A 21,875-nucleotide genomic window follows, 5' to 3' on the forward strand; every position below is an offset into this window, starting at 1 on the left:
GAGCCGGGGCTTCGTATTTAACCTAATCCCACAGCTGCCAAAGGAAAATCACGTTACTTGTTTAACACACGTGAGGTCCAGCAGGGAGGGACAGGGCCCCTCCCCACCCTGCTTCCTTTTAGGGGGCCCTTAAAGGGAACACATTGTGTCAGAAACTCCTTGATGGCAGGCTCCGTGCCTTTTCTCTCAGCATCCTTGCCAACACCTGCAGGAAGCAGGCACAAATCAGTGTGTTCGGTGAATGAAGGAACTCTGGGTTCTAGACTCACACCTCCCACCCCGGCCACTTGAGAGACAACTCACATCAAAGGCTCGGGTCTAGTCTAAGAATGGTGCAGCTCTTCTTTTGCTGGACAAATGAGAAAGCGCTCGGTGAGGAACTGTGGTTTGGGGTCTGGGAGGATTCCGCTCCCTCCTTCTGCTTCCTGAGCTTACCTGACCAGATCCACCCAGGAATATGGCAGGGCATCCCTCGGAACAGGAACACTATCCCAGAAGAGGTTTTGTGCAGCCACCATAAAGACCTTTCAATCTTATTAAGACATTAAAAAATTGGATTTGGGGCTCCTGGGTGGCTCAGTCGTTAAGCGTCTGCCTTCGGCTCAGGTCATGATCCCAGGGTCCTGGGATCAAACCTGCATCGGGCTCCCTGCTCTGCGGGGAGCCGCTTCTCCCTGTCTCACTTCCCCTGCTTGTGTTCTCTCTCTGTCAAATAAATAAATAAAATCTTAAAAAAAAAAATAAAAATGAAAGATTGGATTTTTAAAGGTCTTATTTTCAATGTTTTTGTGCCCAGTATCAATTAAAAGTCAAACGTGATTTGAAGAAAACTGCAACAGAAACCCTTACTAACTGAGTCTCAGCCATGCTGTACTCAGTAAGGGGAGGGATGCCTCTCTCCCTGCAAGCATCTTCATGTTTTGCCAGGCTACCCAACCAAAAGGGCTCTCTTTTTCACAGGTCCTTCTTGTCCCTGTCAGGGTCCCTTTCTCTCATGGGTCTTATTTGAAGTTGCTTTTAAACTAGGTTGGAAATGTCATTAACCAGTATCACGCTCATTCAGTCAACAAACATGGTCCAAGCACCACTCACTCCTTCAGTGAACAAGTGTTTCCACTGTCCCTGAGCCGGGCCGTGCACGAAGCTGGGTGCGGGGGCGAGTATACCATGCAACTATCAGATACGGCTCTGTCTCCCAGGAGGCCAAGAGTTGAGTAGAAGACGACACCAGCAACCAAGTCAGTACATAAAATTCTGCCAGGCTGGGCGCCTGGGTGGCTCAGTCATTAAGCGTCTGCCTTCGGCTCAGGTCATGGTCCCAGGGTCCTGGGATCGAGCCCCGCATCGGGCTCCCTGTTCGGTGGGAAGCCTGCTTCTCCCTCTCCCACTCCCCCTGCTTGTGTTCCCTCTCTCGCTGTGTCTCTCTCTGTCAAATAAATAAATAAAATCTTAAAAAAAAAAAAAAATTCTGCCAGGCTTTTACAGAGCAAGTCACTTCTGGACGGAGCTTGGGGCCTCCATCCCCTCTGACTCCTACTTCAACCCTGAACATCCCTACCTGGTGAAGATCTTAGTTCTACTCTTGGAGACTCTCAGCCTAGGATATAAACCTTCAGCTCCAATGGCTTCTTCCTTCTTTGTCCCCGGACCCCTTCATGGCCCTACGCTGCTCCCCTGGACCCTCAGGACAACCATACCTATATGTTAACAAGTTTAATGGCTTCTTAACACATGTTCTCTCTTTGGCTCCTCACCACCATTCTGTAGGACAGGGATTCTCATCTATGGTGTCCAGATAAGAAAGTGCAGCCTTAGAGAGGTGGGTCAAGCCCACGGTCACACAGCTAATAAATGGTAAACCTGAACTTGGGCCCAGATCCGTCTTCCACATATCTGGTTACCATCTTCTGCCAACGAGGATACCAAGAGTCTTGCCCATGGCAGTTGCTAAGTATTCACGGATTTGATTTTCCATTTGCAAAGAGAAGCCGCATAACTTTACAATGTAAAATAGAATTGTACTCGCTCCCTCTTTAAAAGAAAATTACTCATCAAGGCTTCAACTCAAAACAGGCCACGGGGAACTTTATGGCCAAGACAAGGCCCGAGGCACAGAATACCAGGTATGGATTGGGGACCCGACTAGTTCTGATTCCTCTCCCCAGCTCCATCAAGTAACTGTCCTTCTCGGTTATAAAGGGAGATTGCAAACAACTGTCACACGTATACCTAAACACACATCCCTACAGGACCGCAAAGTGATGGTGTTGGTATCAGTAACACCAGCCTAGAAGATCTCAGCAAAGGGAAAAGGACACACGTTCTTGGCTCACAGGGACAAGAAGAGAAGAGCAGCTGGAGGGTCCGGTCTCACCATGCACTCCCAGCCACCCTCGGGTGCTCGGGATACAGATGGGGACAGGTGGGTCCCCTAACCGCCAACGTCACACAGGCCATCAACACCAACACCAGACACCACAGTGTCCTGCGACCTACCTGCTTAACAGCTAGCTTAGGTAAGCTGCTCCACTCTGACCCTTATCAGCCTTCCAAATGCAGGCCACTGAACCACGCGGAGCCCCAGCCTCCTCATCTATACGATGGGGGCAATAATGTACCTCCGTGGATCACTGGAGGAAAAGAGATGGGGCTTTGCTGGGTGTGTGGCAGGTGTTCAACAAAGGGAACGCTGGTGTCTCTGGCCTTCATTTGATCAGTTTCGTCAAGTAAAATAAAAGCGAAAGCAATATAATAATAGAAAGCAATTACATGACTTTCTATTATAGCATCTGAATTGCCATGCATCATACGACCCTAACCACAACCTTTAGTAAGAGAGCACCCTAAGAGGGTGGATTCATTCACTCAGAAATAGGAACCAGTTATGGCTACGTGCCAGGGGCTGTGCTGGGGACACCGAAAGACTTAAGATTTGGTTTCTGTCCCCAGAGAAACTCTGAGTTTGTAGAGGATTTGGCTTTACATTCCAATGGGTGAGAATCAGAAAGAAAATTTCAAAAAATAAGCTTAAAATGCAATGAAGTAGGATAAACCTTATCAGATACATTTTAAATAATCATTCTAGAAGATGTGCTATATCAGTAGGTGCACAATGGCAACAGGCCCTGCCATTTATATCAACATTAGCTGGGGACAGAGGAGGAACCTTACACGGATGGGAAAGATGATTCAACACACGAGTGATACAACTTTAGTAAACAGGGGGAAATGAGTTTCAATCCTTACTACAAATGAGTAGCATGATGCACTTTCAATGAGGTAAAGGGGTACGTATGTTTTTTAAAAATCTGGATGCATGGTGCGCCCGGGTGGCTCAGTCGGTTAAGCGTCTGCCTTCAGCTCAGGTCATGATCCCAGAGTCCTGGGATCGAGCCCCGCATCGGGCTCCTTGCTCCACGAGGAGTCTGCTTCTCCCTCTGCCTGCTGCTCCCCCTGCTTGCGCGTGCTTTCTATCAAATAAATAAATGAAATCTAGGGGCGCCTGGGTGGCTCAGTCGTTGGGCGTCTGCCTTCGGCTCAGGTCATGATCCCAGGGTCCTGGGATCGAGCCCCACATCGGGCTCCCTGCTCCGTGGGAAGCCTGCTTCTCCCTCTCCCACTCCCCCTGCTTGTGTTCCTGCTCTCGCTATGTCTCTCTCTGTCAAATAAATAAATAAAATCTTTAAAAATAAATAAATAAATAAAATAAAATAAATGAAATCTATTAAAAAATAAATAAAAACCAAAAATCTGGATGCAAATGGAATTGAACATTTATCAAACTTCTGCTTGAGGTGAGAGGGTAAATATCTAAATTTGGAAGAAATAAAAGAAAAATCACAGGAGTGACAGACCTGAATACACAACCTTGTAGAGCTTTTGAACAGAAAAGGGAAAAAACATGAAATCAGAAGAGAAACAACCACTGGGGGCGCGGGATACTCTTGGTATCCTCGTTGGCAGAAGATGGTAACCAGATATGTGGAAGACGGATCTGGGCCCAAGTTCAGGTTTACCATTTATTAGCTGTGTGACCGTGGGCTTGACCCACCTCTCTAAGGCTGCACTTTCTTATCTGGACACCATAGCTAGGCTCGTACCACAGAGGAAGGGTCATTATCTTTAGCAGAGAGAGTTTGTGCACAACGAAAAGGAAAATACGAAAAACCCAACAGATAAATGGCAAAATTCACAAATAAGAAAAACACAGAAAGCAACTGATTAAAAACGATTGTTTAGTCCCACTGGAAATGCAAATCAAAATAATGAGGTACTATTCTTTGCTTGCTAAATTAGCAAACATTAAATACAATTAGAATACCCAGTGTGGGCAAGATATTTCCAGGCCATTGTGCGGTGGCCCAAGCCCCACCGAGAAGCAATTTGGAAATGTGGATCATCAGTGAAAAAAGCATTCATACCCACTGACCTAGTAATATCACTTCTGGGAAAAGAGTCTATGAAAAAAATTGAGAACATTAAAAAAAAAAAAAAAGGCTTCCATACAAAGATGCTAATCCTAGCATTATCTACGGTAATGGAAACCTAGCAGTAACGAAGGAGCAGCAGAGGATTGTCCTTAGGTGAAAAATCCCCTGACTCCAAGTCTTCAGTTTTCTAATCTTCCCCCTTATTCTAAAAAAGCACATATGCTTGTGAATTTAGAAAGGGCAGCTTAGAAAAAAATATCTTTTAAACCTATAGTCCTATCACCCAGTGATACGCACTGACCACATACACTTCCAACAGCTTCCTATCTGTGTATATGCACCCATTACACATATTTTTTAAAAGATTTTATTTATTCAGAGAGAGAAAGAGAGAACGCGAGTGGGGGGGGAGGGGCAGAGGGAGAGAGAGAATCCCAAGCAGACTCTGCGCTGAATGCGGAGCCCAACATGGGGCTTGATCTCACGACCCGGAGATCATGACCTGAGCTGAAATCCAGGGTCAGACACTCAATGGACTGAGCCACCCAGGGGCCCCATGACACATATTTCAAAAATAGAATGATATACCTCATTTTAGAGCCACTTTTGCAATTAACAGTATGACATTAATACTTCCATGCAATTACATGACTTGCTATTATAGCATCTGAATTGCCATGCATCATATGACCCTAAAGGATATACTGGAGTTTATTTCACCTGAATTCTTGTTTTTGTTTTTTTTTTTTTAAAGACTTTATCTACTTATTTGACAGAGAGAAAGACAGCGAGAGAGGGAACACAAGCAGGGGGAGTGGGAGAGGGAGAAGCAGGCTTCCCGTGGAGCAGGGAGCCCGATGTGGGGCTCGATCCCAGGACCCTGGGATCATGACCCAAGCCGAAGACAGATGCTTAACGACTGAGCCACCCAGGCGCCCCTATTTCACCAGAATTCTTACTGCTGGACATTTGGATGATGTTTGGGGGGTTTTTTTGGAGGTTTTTTTTGCTTTTGCTGTTATAGATGATGCTGCAAGGAAAATTCTTACAGCTAAATCTGTGCTCAGTTAAAATTATTTCCTTAGAATAGATGCCAATAAATGGAACCAACAGATCAAAGGATATTCAAAGCATACTGGTTTCTGAAATGTATGCCAAATTTTCATGTCTTTACTTATTAGGATCATTTTCTGCAATTATTAAACTTGTAGTAATAATCCATAAAAAAAAATTAAAATCATCATCTTTTTTATCACTATCATGCTAGAAAATAAAAGACCGTTGTTTGCTAGAAAAATGAAAGACTATTGTTTTATTTTTGGCCTTGGCCATCGAAGACCCTGTGGCAGACACGATTTGCTTATTCAGAAACCATTTCTTGTTTTCTCTTGGCTTAACAAAATCTCAAATTTGACTGGAGCAGGAAATTTCCTAGGTGGGAGAGAATGAGAACCAGTCTAAGCTGGTCATGGCAACTTAATTCTCACTCTCTTCCCCTCCTCCACCCCTCATCCCCCCATGGGAAGGTGGCCTAGGGACCCAAGACTGACTGTTGGACCCAAGGAGAAGTCTGCCAAGGGAGCTCACAGGGAAGCTGCTGTGGTGCCACCCTTCTGCCTTCTCCCTGTTGCCATGAATGCAGATGTGATGGACAGAGCTTGAGAAGCCATCTTAGCATCATGAGGAAAAGGCCAATAAAAGAAACAATCGTGCAGAGCCCTCACACCCAACATTCTGGGGCCACCGTATCACTGCTGGCAATGGCCTGCCTCAGGACTTCTGTTTTGTATGAAAAGAATAGCTCTATTTGTTTCAGCCCTGTTCCTTGCAGCCCAAAGCATTCTCACTACAACATATCAAAAGAATGATTAATATCCCCCGCTTTAAAACAACAACCCTTAAATCGGAAAGGGAGAAGATAGAGCAATGTTCTTCCAACTACACGGACTTGGTGAGGTGAACCTAAGGATACAAATTTGAATTACAGATGAAATCATTAAAATGGGTCAACAGCAAACGCCGTGTGTGTGTGTGTGTGTGTGTGTGTGAATCAATCACAGAGCACTAGCAACCCCACCCTGGATCACCTCCTTTGTGGCAGGATGTGCTTCCTTCTGTCTGTGATAAGTGACCTGGAACCAAACTTAGGACAATGACGTCTCAAGGTCAGCTGCCAGAAAGCACCTTCACTTTAACCACTGGCTCACTCCCACATCTGGATCTCCTTCCTTTTGTCTCTATTCGGCAGCTCTTCCTTTCATCAGCACGTGCAAGCCCCTTCCAACGGTCTTCAGGAGGCCGAGGTACCACGTCCCCTCCGGTGGGTGGACAGACGAACCCCGGTTTACCTCTGGGAATGTGCAGCAGCTGTTCTTTTTGGAGAGCCTGTCTCAAGAGCAGAAAGCGTCCCTGTCACACTTCTGGGACTGTGGTGTGAAGGGGTCCTTAGGGTGGGAGCAGCGAAGACCAGGGTATCTATTTTCCTTCGGTGGGGGAGAGGGGTGTGTATAAAGTGTGCTTAAATGGAAGTAGCCACACCGGCGTTCCTTCGTTCCTTCGTCTAGCCTCGTTACCGGGTGTGATTACCAACCCTCCCCTAGGAGGCGGGTGGCTGCTCTGGGGAGTCAGGAACAGGCAGCCACAGCTGTCCCCTCAGCCACACGCCTCGGGGGCCCTCAGGCCCGAGTCCCTCTCTGCCAGCTAACTGCCAGCCTCACTTGATGGTAATTTACCGGAGTGAGGCTAACCGTTCCCTTCACAGAGAGGGGGAAGAAGTTGACTCGAAACATCTTGAACAAAGGAGACGTGGCCTGAGCCTTGGTGACAACGGCAGGTCGCGGGGCACAAGGACACTCCAGCAGCGCCAGAGAAGCCGGAGTGGCTCGGGAGGACAGGGCCCTCCTCCTTAATGACAGCACATTTCCCTCTGCCTGGGAAAAACGAGGAGTGGCCGCTCGGGGAGGCCGGCATGGCCTGAGGTCTCCCCGGGTCTCAGGGGCACAAGGAAGCGAACTTTAACAATTTGTTCTGATTTTTGTTTTGAGTTCTTCCTGCTTTCGATTCTTTTCATTAAAAATGGTCCCCGTTTACGTTTCCTAGCTCTTCTGACTCCTCCAAAGACTGAAGAAGTTCTTCCAGGCAGCGGAGAGTGATTCGGTCAGACTGGGCTTCTGGAAGGCCTGGAGCCTCAGGCGGGGTCAGGGGCACGCGACCTCACAGCCCGCTGGGGCCCTGCCTCCCACGGGAGCCTCTGCGTCTCCACAGGCTTCCCCAGAGCTGTGAGGCCACCAGCCGATGTGGGGAGGGGGTCCCCCCACCCCTGTCCCCGCCAGGCACTCCTTCAGAGGGAAAAGGCACCCAATCCCTGCTGCCCACTTCAGGGTGTTGACATCAGCCGTTCAACAAATCTCACCATCATACTTGCTTCCACGTCACATAAATTCTCTGATTCTCACAGCCCTTGCTCTTCCTCGTTTCAGAAAATGGCAGTTCCATCCGTCCATCCGTCAGTTTGTCCTCATCCCAGAGCCCCTGCCGCCCACCGTCCACTCACCAAGTCCCACCAGTTCAGCTCTTCGGTAGTTCCCAAGTCTCTCTAGCTCCTACTCAGGCCCTCGTCATCCGTGATCTGGACCAGAACAGCCTGGTCTGCCGGGAAAATCTACCTACAATGCCAAGGTGATCAACCTGATCATTTTCCTTCTTGGCTTGAAATCCTTCACAGGCCACAGTCTCAAGTCCAGAGCCGGCCTCTGGCCACAGCCTTGCCCACCCCAAAACCCGTACACCCTATTCACAGCCCCCCTCCTGGGGAGCCCCCCTCCTGGCTTTGCTCATGCTGCTACTGTTATGTGGAGGATGACGGAGAAGGGAAATAAATCCTCCCCTGGGGGCATGACTTGGACCGGCTCCTTGTCCAGCGTGCTCGAGGCAGGTGGCCTGGGGTCAGGATCGGCACTGAACTCTGGGGAAATGGCCAGGGGCCTCACTGCCTGGGCAGGGACTGGGAAGAAAGCAAGCTGGAAGGTTAGTGACAAACAGATTTGGGAATAGTAACATCGGTGGAACCCGGGGGCCCAATGGAACTGGAGTCTGAAAATACCCACATTCCACGTGAATGCTTGCAACTGGCTGAAAGTCTGTGTCCCCTTCAAATTCTCACGTTGAAATCCTAACCCCCAATGTGATGGATTAGGAGGTGGAGCCGCTGAGAGGTGATGAGGTCACGAGGGGGGAGCCCTCATAAATGGGACTGGCACCCTTATAAGAGACCCCATAGAGCTCACTTGCTCTCTTGCCAGCATGTGAGGGCACCGTGAGAAGTTGCGGGCCTTCCCCGGAAGCTGACGCGCCAACACCCTGACCTCAGCCTTCCAGCCCCCAGAGCTCTGAGAAACCAGTTCCTGGTGTGTAAAAGTTATCCAGCGTGTGGCGTTTTGTTGTAACAGCCCGAACGGACTAAGACAATGCTCTCCCAACCTGCCCACCTCCGCACCAAAGGGAATCCTTAAAACCAGGGGCAGGAAGGGCCAATCTAGGGACACCCAGGCCTTCTCCTCCTGCAGGCAGCCTAGGGCCTGGGGGCCCATGTGACCTTGACTGCTCCTGCTCTCCAGGCCACCCCAACCCCTGACCTGCGGAGGGCCCACTGCCAACCACAGTGATCCAGCCTGAGCCCCGAGTTCTGCGTCGCACCCCTAAGTGACCAGCCAGCTGCTTAGTGAAAAGCCGACTGCATTGGGCCCCCTCATCCAGGGCAAACAGTGACTCGTCCTCACATGACGGACACTACGGTCGGTCACGGCCATGCTGGCCCCGCTGCTCGGAGACCTGCTTAAGGTCGTCTATACCACATAGTGCTGCCTCAGACCAGCAAACTCACGGCTCTGCAAACGAAATGAAGCCAAGCATTCTTGGCCCTCCCACCTCAGAGAACTCTGCTGGGCCGTCTGCTGGAACACACACTTTCCAGAGTCGTGGGACGTGGTGCTTCTCCTCAGAGGAGAACTATACCCACAATTATACCCAATGACCTAGACTCAAGAAGTCTGCTTCCTTCCCCGTGTGTCAGGGCCCTGGCGAACTGGAGAGGAGGTTTTATTTATTATTAGTTTTTAAAGATTTTATTTATTTGAGAGACAGTGAGAGAGCACAAGCAGGGGGAGCGGCAGAGCGAGAAGCAGACTCCCTGCTGAGCAGCGAGCCGGACTCAGGGCTCGATCCCAGGACCCCGGGATCGTGACCTGGGCCAAAGGCAGACGCTTAACCGACTGAGCCACCCAGGCGCCCCTGGAGGGGAGGTTTTGGTACCCAAGAAAGAAGGCTTCTGTGAGCAGGTGGGCACGAGAGGGATGCTCAGGGTGCCACCAGGCCATTTTGGGTCTCTGGGGCTCCTTAGGGAGTGGCATCCCCATGGAAGTATGTGGAGATGCAGAAGAGGACCGTCTGTGGGTGTCCTCCATCAGGGGCTCATTTCCGGCTGGAGGGAGGATGGCTGCATCTGCGGGCTGGGGCCTCCTTAGCACATGCCCACGTGCTGGACAGATGCGAGGCGCAAATCCGAGGGCCCCTGCACGGTGGCTTCCTGACCTGTCTTCATCCCCCTTCTCTGAAAGCTGTCTTCAGTATACACAGGGAACCCAAGCAGCCAGGTCCATACTAAGTGACCCGGTCGAGTCCCCTGGAATCTGGAATTTTGTAAACGCCTCAGGGGACGGACCACGGTCTGCATCCTCGGCACCTAGCACCATGTTGGCCCAGCCAGAGTTCGGTAAATATGTTCACGGCAACCGTCTAGAGAGAAACAAGTCCTGAAGCCGAGCTTCCTGAAGGCGGCCCGGCTCCAGCCCTTCCCTTCCCACTCTGCCTCGGATTCTCTGAGACCCTGTGACGTCCTTCCCGTAAGTTCCTGGGTCCTGGAAAGCAGCCAATGTTGCTTTCGAGCAATGCCTTGTCCGCACCCACACAGGCTCTTCCAGCAGCCTACAAGGAACCCACTCGCTCAGACAAGCGCCGGCCCCGCCAGTCAGAGGCGCTCAGTCTGTTCCCGCAGACCTTGGGGTTCTCGATCCGCTCCTCAACACCTTTCTGACGGTCCACAGAGTGTGTCCCAAGCCACTCAGAGAATCGAATCAAAGCTCTGAATCCTTTCCCCAGAAAAAAAAAGCGACCCGCACTCCAAACACTGTGACGTCGTCAGGGCTGCAGGGACTCCAGGGCGGGAGCTGCTCGCCGTCAGCATTCAGCAGCACCTCCCTCTGCTACGGGGCACACGCGGGGCACAGGGATCGGGGGGCCCCACGCGGGAAAGGACCCACCGGCAGAGCGGTTTGCTGGGGCTGCGACCTCGGGCTCTGCAGGGACACATGTCACGTGAGCTTTCCTTCCCCAACGACGCCTCCACTTCGAGGCACCGGGGGTCTCCCAAAGGGCAGCCCTGCGGCGCCAGAAGGGCTAAAACCAAAGACTGGAGAGGAATCCTGCTCGGCAGCGGCGCCGCTCAGACCCCCGGCATCCCGGGACCGACCGCGTTACCTTTGTTAGCTGCTGTTCCGAAGAGAACCCCAGGCCAAACACCGTGTTGGCTCTGCTGTCAGCCCACTGCCCGAACTTCTGCGACGTCTTGGTGAAGGTCATATTGGGTGTGATGGTGCTGTTTATAATCACCTGCAGGGAAGAGCCAGAAGACCAGGAGGTGAACACTGGACCTGACGTGGACGGAGCGCCTTACAAAGCCCCGGGCTGGTGCAGCTGGTGCCCAACGTGCGCGCCCCCCTCCGCCGCACCTGCCCCTGGGTCCTCCCGGCACAGGCCATGCCGACTCGGACACACAACCACGGCGAGGGGTAACTTCAGGGACTCGAGAGCAGACAGTCGCCCTGAAATAAGATCTCACAGTCCGCGGGAGAAAGTCTGCCCTAAGGAGAGAACAGTATCCCAAACTGCTGTTGATTTCCTCAAAGCTCCCGCACATCAACGGCCCTTAATGGCTACTGGCCACACACCCTGGAGGGACTGCGCTGTGCACTTTTTTAAGCACCTGGAGCCTCCGTGTGCAGCCTGAACAACTCAGAATCTCCGTCAGTGATGGGGGCTCGCGGTTTCCTGACAAGAAGAAGGTATGCTCCAATCGGGATAATCTGGGGACGGTTAATTGACAAAGAAAGGAACAGTAGAGTTACGAGCTGGGTACAGAGAAGCTGCCGGCCGTGGTGCAGGGACTGGGCGCTAAATGTTGCCCCCTCCTTGGCCTAAAAGGATGAGAGGAGGAAGAGGTTACAGGCTGGAAGGCCAGAGTCACGGAGAGCAGGCTGTCTTGACATACCCGTCTACGCACAGTGTCCCACCGGTGGGGAGCCGGTGGAACAAATACCCTCGCTTCTCCCCCGTGGTCTCCTGCCACCAGCCAGCCCCAGCCAGAAGCCAGAGGCCCCGCGGACCCAGGGCTGGAGTCTGCAGATCAGCCTCTCGGAGACCAGAGCAGGGCAGCAAGGGCGCAGAATGAAGCTGCAGGGGTAAAAGGAGGATATCCAGCACATGGCATGTTCACGCCTCAATATCTACTGAGCATCTACCTGTCAGGCAAACACCAAACACCAAAGACAAGAGATGGATGAGTCAGGGTTCCCGATCCTCCCGTTGCAGGAAGTCAGGAAGAGGGGAGAGACGTGTCAATAAATAATCCCCGAACGACTGGTAAGTGCTAGTAAATAATCAACGATAGGCTCACTCTGGCAGAAACCCTTCGAAGCGCCACTGATAATTCCACTTTTTACACACTGAAGGTCTGTGGCAACTCCGCGTCAAGCAAGTCTGTTGGCGCCATGGTCCCAACAGCATTCGCTCAGTTCGTGTCTTGGCGTCACATTTGGATTATTCTCGTCATATTTCAAACATTTTCCATTAGTATACTTGTGATGGTGATCTGTGATCGCTAACTGCAACTCACCAAAAGCTCCAGGGACAGTTAGCATTTTTTTTGCAATAAAGCATTTTTTTCTTTTCTTTTTTTTTTTTTTTTTTAAGATTTTATTTATTTATTTGACAGAGAGAAACACAGCGAGAGAGGGAACACAAGCAGGGGGAGTGGGAGAAGGAGAAGCAGGCTTCCCGCCAAGCGAAGAACCCGACGCGGGACTAGATCCCAAGACCTGGGATCATGACCTGAGCCGAAGGCAGACGCTTAACGACTGAGCCACCCAGGCGCCCCACGATTATACTTCCTCGGGAAACCACAGCACTCACTGGACGCGCTTTATTGTGACATTTACTTTACTGCAGTGGTCTGGACCCAAAGCCACAGTATCTCTGAGGTGTGCCTGTAAATATTCTAAAGGGTGAACCTACTAGCAGTTTTACTTATTAAGGAAATGTGCGTTCTCAACAGTCAACTCTGAACACTTACAACTGATAAAACAGGGAAGAGAAAACGCTGACTAGCATGGCCTGGCTTTCCATGGTAGGAACTTCAATTATTTTGCTGAAGGACAGACCTTCTGGACACAGATTCTTACCTTAACTAATAAAGAGAGCCAGGCAGGGAGTTAGAGTCACCTCTAGAAACAGAGGTATCAAAGCTATGTGTATATGAAAATGCCCGAGCTTTCTTTTTTTTTTTTAAGATTTTATTTATTTGAGAGAGACGGTGAAAGAGAGAGAGAGCACGAGCAGGGGAAGAGGCAGATGGAGAGGGAGAAGCAGACTCCCCACGGAGCAGGGAGCCGGATGCGGGACTCGATCCCAGGACCCCGGGATCATGACCTGAGCCAAAGGCAGACGCTTCACTGACTAAGCCACCCGGGCGCCCCCCTACTGAGTTTTCTAAGAAGGCATTAGCTCAAGTATAAACCTTGTTTATGTGGCAAACTAACTTCTGGAAGTTAATACTAAGAGCAGCAATTACTATTCATCGAGCACGTCTTCAGTGCTTTACTTGTATCAGCCCAAGTGAGCCTGTGAGGGGGGACCGTCCCCTCCGTGTCACCGAAGGAGAAAAGGACCTGGTAAGGAGCAGAGCCTAGAGATAAAACTCGGAACCTCTATACAACATGCTTCTCGTTCTGTACCAGACGACCTCCCTTTGTCCCCACCCGCGAGATCCCGATGCCTCCACCGCACTCCGGGTTCTTTCCCTCTGACCGTGGTAACTCCTAGAAGACCAAAGTCCACGTGAGTGAAGACACGTGATCAAGCATTTTTCAGACTGGATGCAAGCAGGGCGGGTCCAGAGCTCTGCCCGCGTCACCTGACACTATCAGAGATGGGGGCAGGGGAGTGGGGCGTGGAAAATGCAACCTAAACCGGGGGCAAGCATAAAGGAATGCTTCTGGGACCACGAGGTTGGCTGGGGTCTGACTCAGCCCCCCGGGCGGGACTGAAACGGTGGAATCAAAGCAGGCCTAGGGCAGGCGTGTGGCGGGGCGCTGGATCAGAGTGGATCAGGCGATCCCAGAAAGCCAACCCCCGTCAGCTCCGAATTACCAGAATCCTGGGAGGGCAAAGCAATCACCAGACTCATTCAGAAACCTGGATTCGTTCTAGATCTTTGTGCACTTGTGCCTCGAGGGCAGCCTCCACATCCCCTCCCCAAAGCCCTCTTGAAAGGCAGAGGACAGAGGCGGAGCAGAGTATAGGACACAACTCCGAAGCTCGCCCCAAACACGCTGTCCCGGGTCAGTCAGGCTGGAATAATAAAGGCGAGGGCCCTTGGTATTTCTTTGCAATGAATACTTCCTAAGGCACTTTTTCATACAGTCTTCTATCTCATCCCCATTTTCACAGATGGGAAAACTGAGGCTCAACAAAGTCAAATAACATGTTCAAGGTCACACAACTTATAAGTGGTTAAAAGGAAAATAATGTATGTACTACTTACAAAGCAATGATTAACTGGTTTCAAGAGCTAAATCTGTATCCTGCTTGGGGGTTCATTCAACTTCTCAAATCTGTAGACTCGATTTTCTTTTTTTTTGGAAAATTCTCAACCATTCTACGAATATCGCTTCTGCTCCGTCTTCTCTCCTCTCCTCTGGGACTCCCAAGTACACAAATGCTAGACCTCCTGAGTGCATCCAACACGGTTTATGTTCTTACCAGTTTTTCACCCTGATTCTTGGTCCTCTCTGTTTCAATCTGGGTATGTTCTATTGGTCTGTCCTCCAGCGCACCAATCCTGGCTACTGATATAGCCCATCTGCTGCTAAACCGAGTCATTGAACTCTTAATTTTAGACTTTGCATTTTTTTAGTTCTAGAATGTCCATTTGATTCTTTTAAAAAAAAAAACATTCGAAGTCTTGAGGGGATATCCTCCTTCCTGTCACCTACTTTGTCCATTTTCCCCTCCATTTCTTTGACTCTATTAATGTCTGGATTATTTTGGAACCTGCTCCTACTAATCTGGGTTTTGCTTCTCTTGATTCTAGGCATATGGTCTTGCCTTTCTGGGGGTCCAGTCCTTTTTCACTGTATGGTGGGAAATGGGTATGAAAGAACTTGTTAGGATTCCATGTGACATTATTGCCTACAAGAGAAAGTTTCCCCCTTTTGTCCGCAGGGAAGTAGGGAATATAAGAAATCCCTATTTCGCTCAGGGACGGAGCTGGGTCAGGGCCCGGTTTCCGTTCTGGTGAGGCTCGCTCTGCCTCTGCCTCACCTCTGTTTTTAGAGCAGGCCCACTAGGGCTTTCAGTTGGGACCCTGGCAGGTCTTTATCTCTTCTTCCAGGAAAGACTTTAGGGGATTCCATTCTGTTCGTCAGAGGTCCTCAGCTTTGCTCTGTAGCCTCCCAAATTTTAACCACCAAATTCGGCAAACCTTCGAAGGAGAAACTGCCCATGTGTCTGGGGCCGCTCATCCACAATTCTGTCACTCAAGCTCCAAAATCCTTGCTGATCTGTATTTTCCCAGGGGCCAAGCATGGATTTTCAGCCTTCAGCTCCTCCCGCATCGGCGAGTGCCCTCCCCAGGGGAGGGGGCAGAGAGAGGCCCAGCATCGATTCCCCACTCTCTCTGGGGCTTTCATGCCTTTGCTGTTCTTTTCCAGACCCCTTGGCAAGGTCTTCGCTTTCTAAGCCCTGTAAACATGAGGGCAATTTTACTCGACCTTTCAGAAACATTCAGCCTGTTGTGCTGTAATCATCTCTGGCAGTCCTCACCGCTCTGGAATTTTAGTCCCTTGTGTCCATGGTGTTTCTATGGTTTTCTTAATGCCTTCCTTTCTTCCTTCCTTCCTTTCTTCTTTTAAGATTTTATTTATTTGAGAGAGAGAGAGAGAAAGAGCACGAGTGATGGGGACAGAGGGCAGAGGGAGAAGCAGACTCCCCACTGAGCAGGGAGCCTGACCTGGGGACTTGATCCCAGGAGCCCGGGATCATGACCTGAGCTGAAGGCAGATGCTCACCGACTGAGCCCCCCAGGCGCCTCTCTCCAACACCTTTCGACTGTCATTGTCTGGGTTCTGCTCTCAGCCGCCAGAAGGACCGCTGCGTGCTGGAATGTATATAATTTACTCAAAAGCGGAAGTGCTGACTCTGGGAAAATTCAAAGAGATGCAATTTACTACGTGTCTCAGGTGACATTTTCTGCTGTGGGAAGAATGCAACCTCGCACAAATTGCTATTTATAACAAGAAGCAAAACTGTACTGCGAGGCACCAATCTGGCTCGTTAGTATGACTTCCAGTGGGTGGCTCCGATCAGCTGCAGACATTCCTCAGAACCCCCAGCGCCCACTCCGAGCAAAGATCCCAGACCCCTAACCAACCGCCCAGCTCAGTCCTCCCCCCTGTCACCCATGCACAAGTGTGTCAGTGGGGAGGTGTCAGAACACCCAGCCTGTGATTTAGTTCCTGATATTCCCCCTAACCTTACTCTCTTGTCTCATAAGAGAAGGGTCCAGAATTCAGCCACCCCAGTGCCTTCCTCACCCCCACCTCCACGGGCTCCTCCTACCCACACACCTGCATTGGGCACTCACTACCACAGACCAAGGGCAGACAGAAGGTCTATTCACTCTTAGAACGCAAATTTCCACTCCTCCAGGAACTCTTCATCAGAATATTGCAGAGGGGGAGCACAATGTCCCCTCATTGCCTACTGACAGGCCTGCTCTGCTGTAGGATTGCTTTGACTCTGGTCCAGCACGGTTACCCTCCCTCTTTCACCAGCATCAGGGGGTCTGGGCATTTACCGAACACAGCCTGCAGCATCCCCCAAGCTGGGGGTCAAGCCCACCCCCCTCATCGTGCTGCTCTTGCAATCCCTCAGGCTGGTTCCCTGCACCATGAAACACCTTGGCTGTCTCCTGACAGCTTACCAAAGGCTCTGGGGCTTCTAGAACTTTCTAGATTCAGAACAGAGGAAGAAAGGGCAAGGAAAGCCATCATGCACGTCTACGTTACCCATTATGTTGCCACGGCTCACCAGAGGTAGCTGGTCTAAACCATCTCGAGGCCACACTGGCGAGCCCATGTCTATAATCAGAGAGACAACGGGCCACTTATCATGCCACGACATCTGGTGCGCTGACCTTCTCAAAAGCAGCAAGACTGACAGCGGGAGCAATCAAGCTGTCAAACATGCTCAAGCCCAGAGCCTCCTGCCTTCATTTCCCACCAACACGGGAACCTCATCCTGTGCTGACCTGTCTCCTGGGCAGACGGAGGCTTCCAAGGATATGCTCCTTCTGGGTATGTTTCTCCCAGGCGCCCAGATCCTTTCTGGCTACCTGCTCTTGTACCTGGAACCCACCTAATGCTTCTGTTTCTCTTGAGACTCTTTCATTCTCCCCTGCCTGCATGAGGGAGCGAAAGAAGGCAGACCCCCGTGAAAAGCTCTTCTGTCTGCTCAGGGGAGTGCCTGGTGCAGCTGTGCGGGAGGGACATCCTGGGGTGCAGGGAGGACATGGCTCCCGAGGGAGGCTCAGCTCAGCTCTGGGCTGATGAATGGAGCCCTCTTTTGTGAGCCTGGAGAGAATGAGGTAGGGTGAGTCACTGCCGTTAGCATTCTATACTCACCAAACTCACGGTCGGTCTGATGACACCAAGGCTGGGGCAAGGGCATGGGACAACGGGAGCTCTGAGAGATTGGTAAAGTCACTTTGAAAAACAATGTGGCGGGCGCCTGGGTGGCTCAGATGGTTAAGCGTCTGCCTTCGGCTCAGGTCATGATCCCAGGGTCCTGGGATCGAGTCCCGCATCGGGCTCCCTGCTCCTTGGGAGCCTGTTTCTCTCTCTCTCTCTCTCTCTCTGTCTCTCATGAATAAATAAAAAAAATAAAATCTTAAAAAAAAAAAGAATTGAAAAACAATGTGGCTTTCTCTGATAAACTTAGAGATGCACATTCCCTACCACCCAGCAATTCCACCAAGTACACACGTAAGAGAAATCTTTGCAGAGGTGTATCAGGAGAAATAAACCAGAATGTTCTCAGCGGCGGTGTTTGCAAAAACAAATGTTCCCCACCAGTGGAATGGGTAAACTGGTATATTCATACAACGAAATACTATCCTGCAGCGAAAACGGACCAAGGCTGCAGCCACCAACATGCACGAATCACAAAAACAGTGTTGGCAGGTGGTCGAAGGTACAAACATCCTGCGGTAAAATACTAGGGATGGAATGTACAACATGAGGACTACAGCTAACACCGACGTGTGCTAGATGGGACAGGTGTCCAGGGTAGACCCTAACAATGCTCCCCACAAGGAGAAACTCTTCCTTTTTGTTGTATCTCTATGAAATGATGGATGGTGGCTGAGCCCACTGAGGAACCCATTTCACAATATATGAAAATCAAACCGTCATGCCATACGCCTTAAGCTTAGTGATGTAGATCAATGACTTCTCAAAAAAAACTGGGGGAAAAAAACAGCAACATTAAGCAAAAAAATTAAAAAGGAAGTCACAAAAGGAGATAAACAGTATGGGTCACCAGCGGGATTGTATTTATATAAAGGTCAAAAACAGGCAAAACTAAATAATATATTATTTAGGGCAAGAGTCAACAAACTCCAGCCCACAGGCCAAAGCCAGCCTGTGTTCTATTTTTGTAAATAAAGTTTTATTGGCACACAGCCACACCCATTCATTTCCATATTGGTCTACGGCTGTTTTCTTGCCACGAGAGAAAAGCTGAATAGCTAGACAGAGACTGTGCAGTTCACTAAAAAAAATTACTCTAAGGCCCTTTAGAGAAAAATGTTGCCAACCTCTGGTTTAAGGACACACACAGGCAGCAAAACCGTAAAGAAAATGAAAGGACCATTTAATACAAATTTCAAGAGAGTGGGACCCTCTTGAGAGGCATATAATTAGGGACAGGCCCATAAAGGGACTTCGGAAGGAGTCGTAAAGGTCTGACGCTCCATGGGGCAGGCGGGTAGAGGAGCGTGCTCTTTATTATCAGGCATTAAACAGTAAGATAGACAGTAATAAGTCTGACAAAGTTGTCAGGGAGGCCAATCTTCACGGTTGAGCAGAGGTTTCTGAAAAGAGGAGGTGGGGAGCCCTGCACTCAGGACACTGGGGAATTGTGTTCGGGACAAAGGAGGTTCCAGGAGTGGTGGGTCTCTCCAGCGGGAGGGGACAGAGGAACAAGAGGAGAGGCCTGGGCAGAAGGCAGCACCAAGGAAGAGCAGGGGAAGGAGTTCAGGAGGCAGTGGGGATGATCCAGAGGGAACAAGACTAATGGGGTCCTGGGTGATGAGAAGGAGGGTGCTCTGTGGGCGGCAAATCCCACAGAATGAGTCAGCGTGGTGGGGGAGGGGTGATGGCGAGTCTCGGGGGGAAGGTGAAGCCCAGAAGGATGCTGCATGTAAACATCCTGGGGAACAGGCGTCAGCGGGAGCTCCTGTCTCCTATACACACCCCCTGCCTCTTTTGTGAGTGATCTCGGGAACTCGCACAGAGGAAAAGAAAAAGACTCCCTAGTCGAAGCCCCAGCTCCCACAGGCCGCTGGGACTAAGTTCTCAGAAAATGCACACGTGTGTCAGCAAGAGCTTCGTGGAAGAAGTCAGAGCCCGGCCCCTCCAGTCTCCAGCCCCGGCTCTGGACTCAGAGGAAGCCGCTCGGCACAAGACGGGAGACATCCCTGCATTCCTCTCCAAGGAAAGTCGTTCCCAAACCGGAGGGATGCAAGGGGGAAAACCCTAAAATTTTCTACAAGACGCTGGGACTGAGGGACAGACATGTCGCCTGCTTCCAGAGTAGCGACTCATGGGTGCTTTTTTTCTTCTTTTCTTTTACACCACACTCAGGGAAGAAAAGAAACCAACATCCACTGAAAACCTACTGTGTGCGAGACCCTTCCATATGTTGGCTCCCTTAACAGAAGGTGCTCTGCTTGATCCGAAAGAGGAAACCATAAGGACGAGGCGGAGGAGGGGGCCTGGCTGTGCTCTTGAAAGCAACTGCATGTTCCCAGAAGAAAACACCGAGTCAGGGTTTCAGATGCTTCCATCCTGCAAACAGTCCCGATTCGGCGGCTAAGTATGTGCAGAATGGATGACCTCGGAGGGCTCTTCCCACAGAGGTTTCTGTGATCCTATAAATAACAGACGCAAGGGCAGCAGAGCCATCCAGAGCCCCGGGGAGAAACACCTGCTCTGGGGGAGGGACGACCGCAGGCGAGGCACTCTCACCCGAGGAGGGCCGCGCTGAGCTCGGTCTGCAGACGCCAACAGCGCAATGCAACCCAGGGCCCCGGCGGCTCAATCAACAAATGCTCTGGGAAGGCAGGGTGCCTTCACGGTGGGGTTGGCTGTTCTGCCCCAAGACGCCACAAATCATCCGGCTGGTGGAGATGGCACGGCTCACGCAGCTGCTCTGGGAAGCTGGGCGCTGCGAGGTGGCCTTGTGTGGCTCCCATCTGGCCACGCACGGGGCACGTTCTGAGGTTTGGGTCCTGGGTCCCTCGTGGCGTGGACTCGACCCGTGCCCAGCATCCTGGGGCCACGGCACAGCTGCCGCAGGGCTGGGGAGGGCGTGCCCGGGTCTGGCCTGGTCGCCCAGTGCCTATCCCTTCCCCTTCTGCGACGCGGCCCAGTCTGGCGTGGGGCTGCCATTCCAGCGATGAGCCGGGCCTGGGCCCCAGTCCTCAGACCGTGCAGGGCCCTGGTGCCTCATGCGCAGAAACGGATCCACATAACGCCCCCGAGTCGGAGCGATGCTGCGACGATGCACCATGCGACTCCGGCCCAGCCGCGCCTTCAGCAGCAGGTGGACGGACACCGAAGTCTTTTCCCTGAGAAGAAGAAAATGCCTCGCGTTTCAAGAAGAATGACGAACAGGTCTGCGTACAGGCTTCTCCTCTGACGAACAGCACTGACTGCTCTTAGGGGAAGGCCAGGCCTTCTGCATCCTTCCGCAAGCAGAGCGTGACAAATGCTTGGATGGGGCCTGGGAACTTGCTGTGCCCTGGAGTGGAGCGACAGCTGCCGGGGCTGCTGGCTCGCCTGCTCCCCGGATGGGGAGCCCGTGTGCCGCGGGCGGCCCGCGGCTGACTCAGCGGCTGAGGCTGCTGTGGTCACTGCTCCCGGTGACCTCCAAGACCCCTGCACGCCAGCAGCTTATGACTGAGCACATCCCCTTCTTCATGTGGGAGGGGCAGCTGGCTGAGGGGCACTGAGAAGAGGCTCAAGGCTGAAAGGGGAACCCTCCTACACTGTTGGTGGGAATGCAAGCTGGGGCAGCCACTCTGGAGAACAGTGTGGAGGTTCCTCAAAAAGTTGAAAATAGGGCTATACCCTACGACCCAGCAATTGCACTACTGGGTATTTACCCCAAAGACACAGATGTAGTGATCTGAAGGGGTATGTGCACCCCAATGTCTATAGCAGCAATGTCTACAATAGCCAAACGGTGGAAAGAGCCAAGATGTCCATCGACAGATGAATGGATAAAGAAGAGGTGGTATATGTATACAATGGAATATTATGCAGCCATCAAAAGGAATGAGATCTTGCCATTTGCAACGACGTGGATGGAACTGGAGGGTATTATGTTGAGCGAAGTAAGTCAAACAGAGAAAGACAAGTAACAAAAGATCTGATATGAGGAATTTGAGAAACAAGACAGAGGACCATAGGGGGAGGGAGGGAAAAATGAAACAAAATGAAACCAGACAGGGAGACAAACCGTAAGAGACTCTTAATCTCAGGAAACAAACTGAGGGTTGCTGGAGTGAAGGCGGGGTGGGAGGGATGGGGGGGGCTGGGTGATGGACACTGGGGAGGGTAAATATTATAGTGAGTGCTGTGAATTGTGCAAGACTGATGAATCACAGACCTATACCCCGAGACAAATAATACATTATATGTTTAAAAAAAAAAAAGAAGATAGTAGGAAGGGAAAAATGAAGGGGGGGAAATCAGAGGGGTAGGCAAACCATGAGAGACTATGGACTCTGAAAAACAAACTGAGGGTTCTAGAGGGGAGGGGGGTGGGAGG

At 51.1% G+C, this 21,875-nt stretch overlaps 1 protein-coding gene across 1 annotated transcript in view; it reads right to left on the minus strand.

Annotated features, from left to right (window-relative positions):
• Positions 1–21,875, minus strand: part of HOMER2 (homer scaffold protein 2) — an 84,769-nt gene that overhangs the window by 13,810 nt on the left and 49,084 nt on the right. The window contains exon 3 of the mRNA XM_035024229.1: positions 10,965–11,096. Within this exon, the coding sequence (XP_034880120.1) occupies positions 10,965–11,096 (132 nt within the window). The remainder of the gene's footprint in view (positions 1–10,964; positions 11,097–21,875) is intronic.

This window comes from Mirounga leonina, unplaced genomic scaffold, assembly GCF_011800145.1.
Source record: "Mirounga leonina isolate KUSES-001 unplaced genomic scaffold, KU_Mleo_1.0 Mir_178, whole genome shotgun sequence".
Classification (NCBI taxonomy): domain Eukaryota; kingdom Metazoa; phylum Chordata; class Mammalia; order Carnivora; family Phocidae; genus Mirounga; species Mirounga leonina.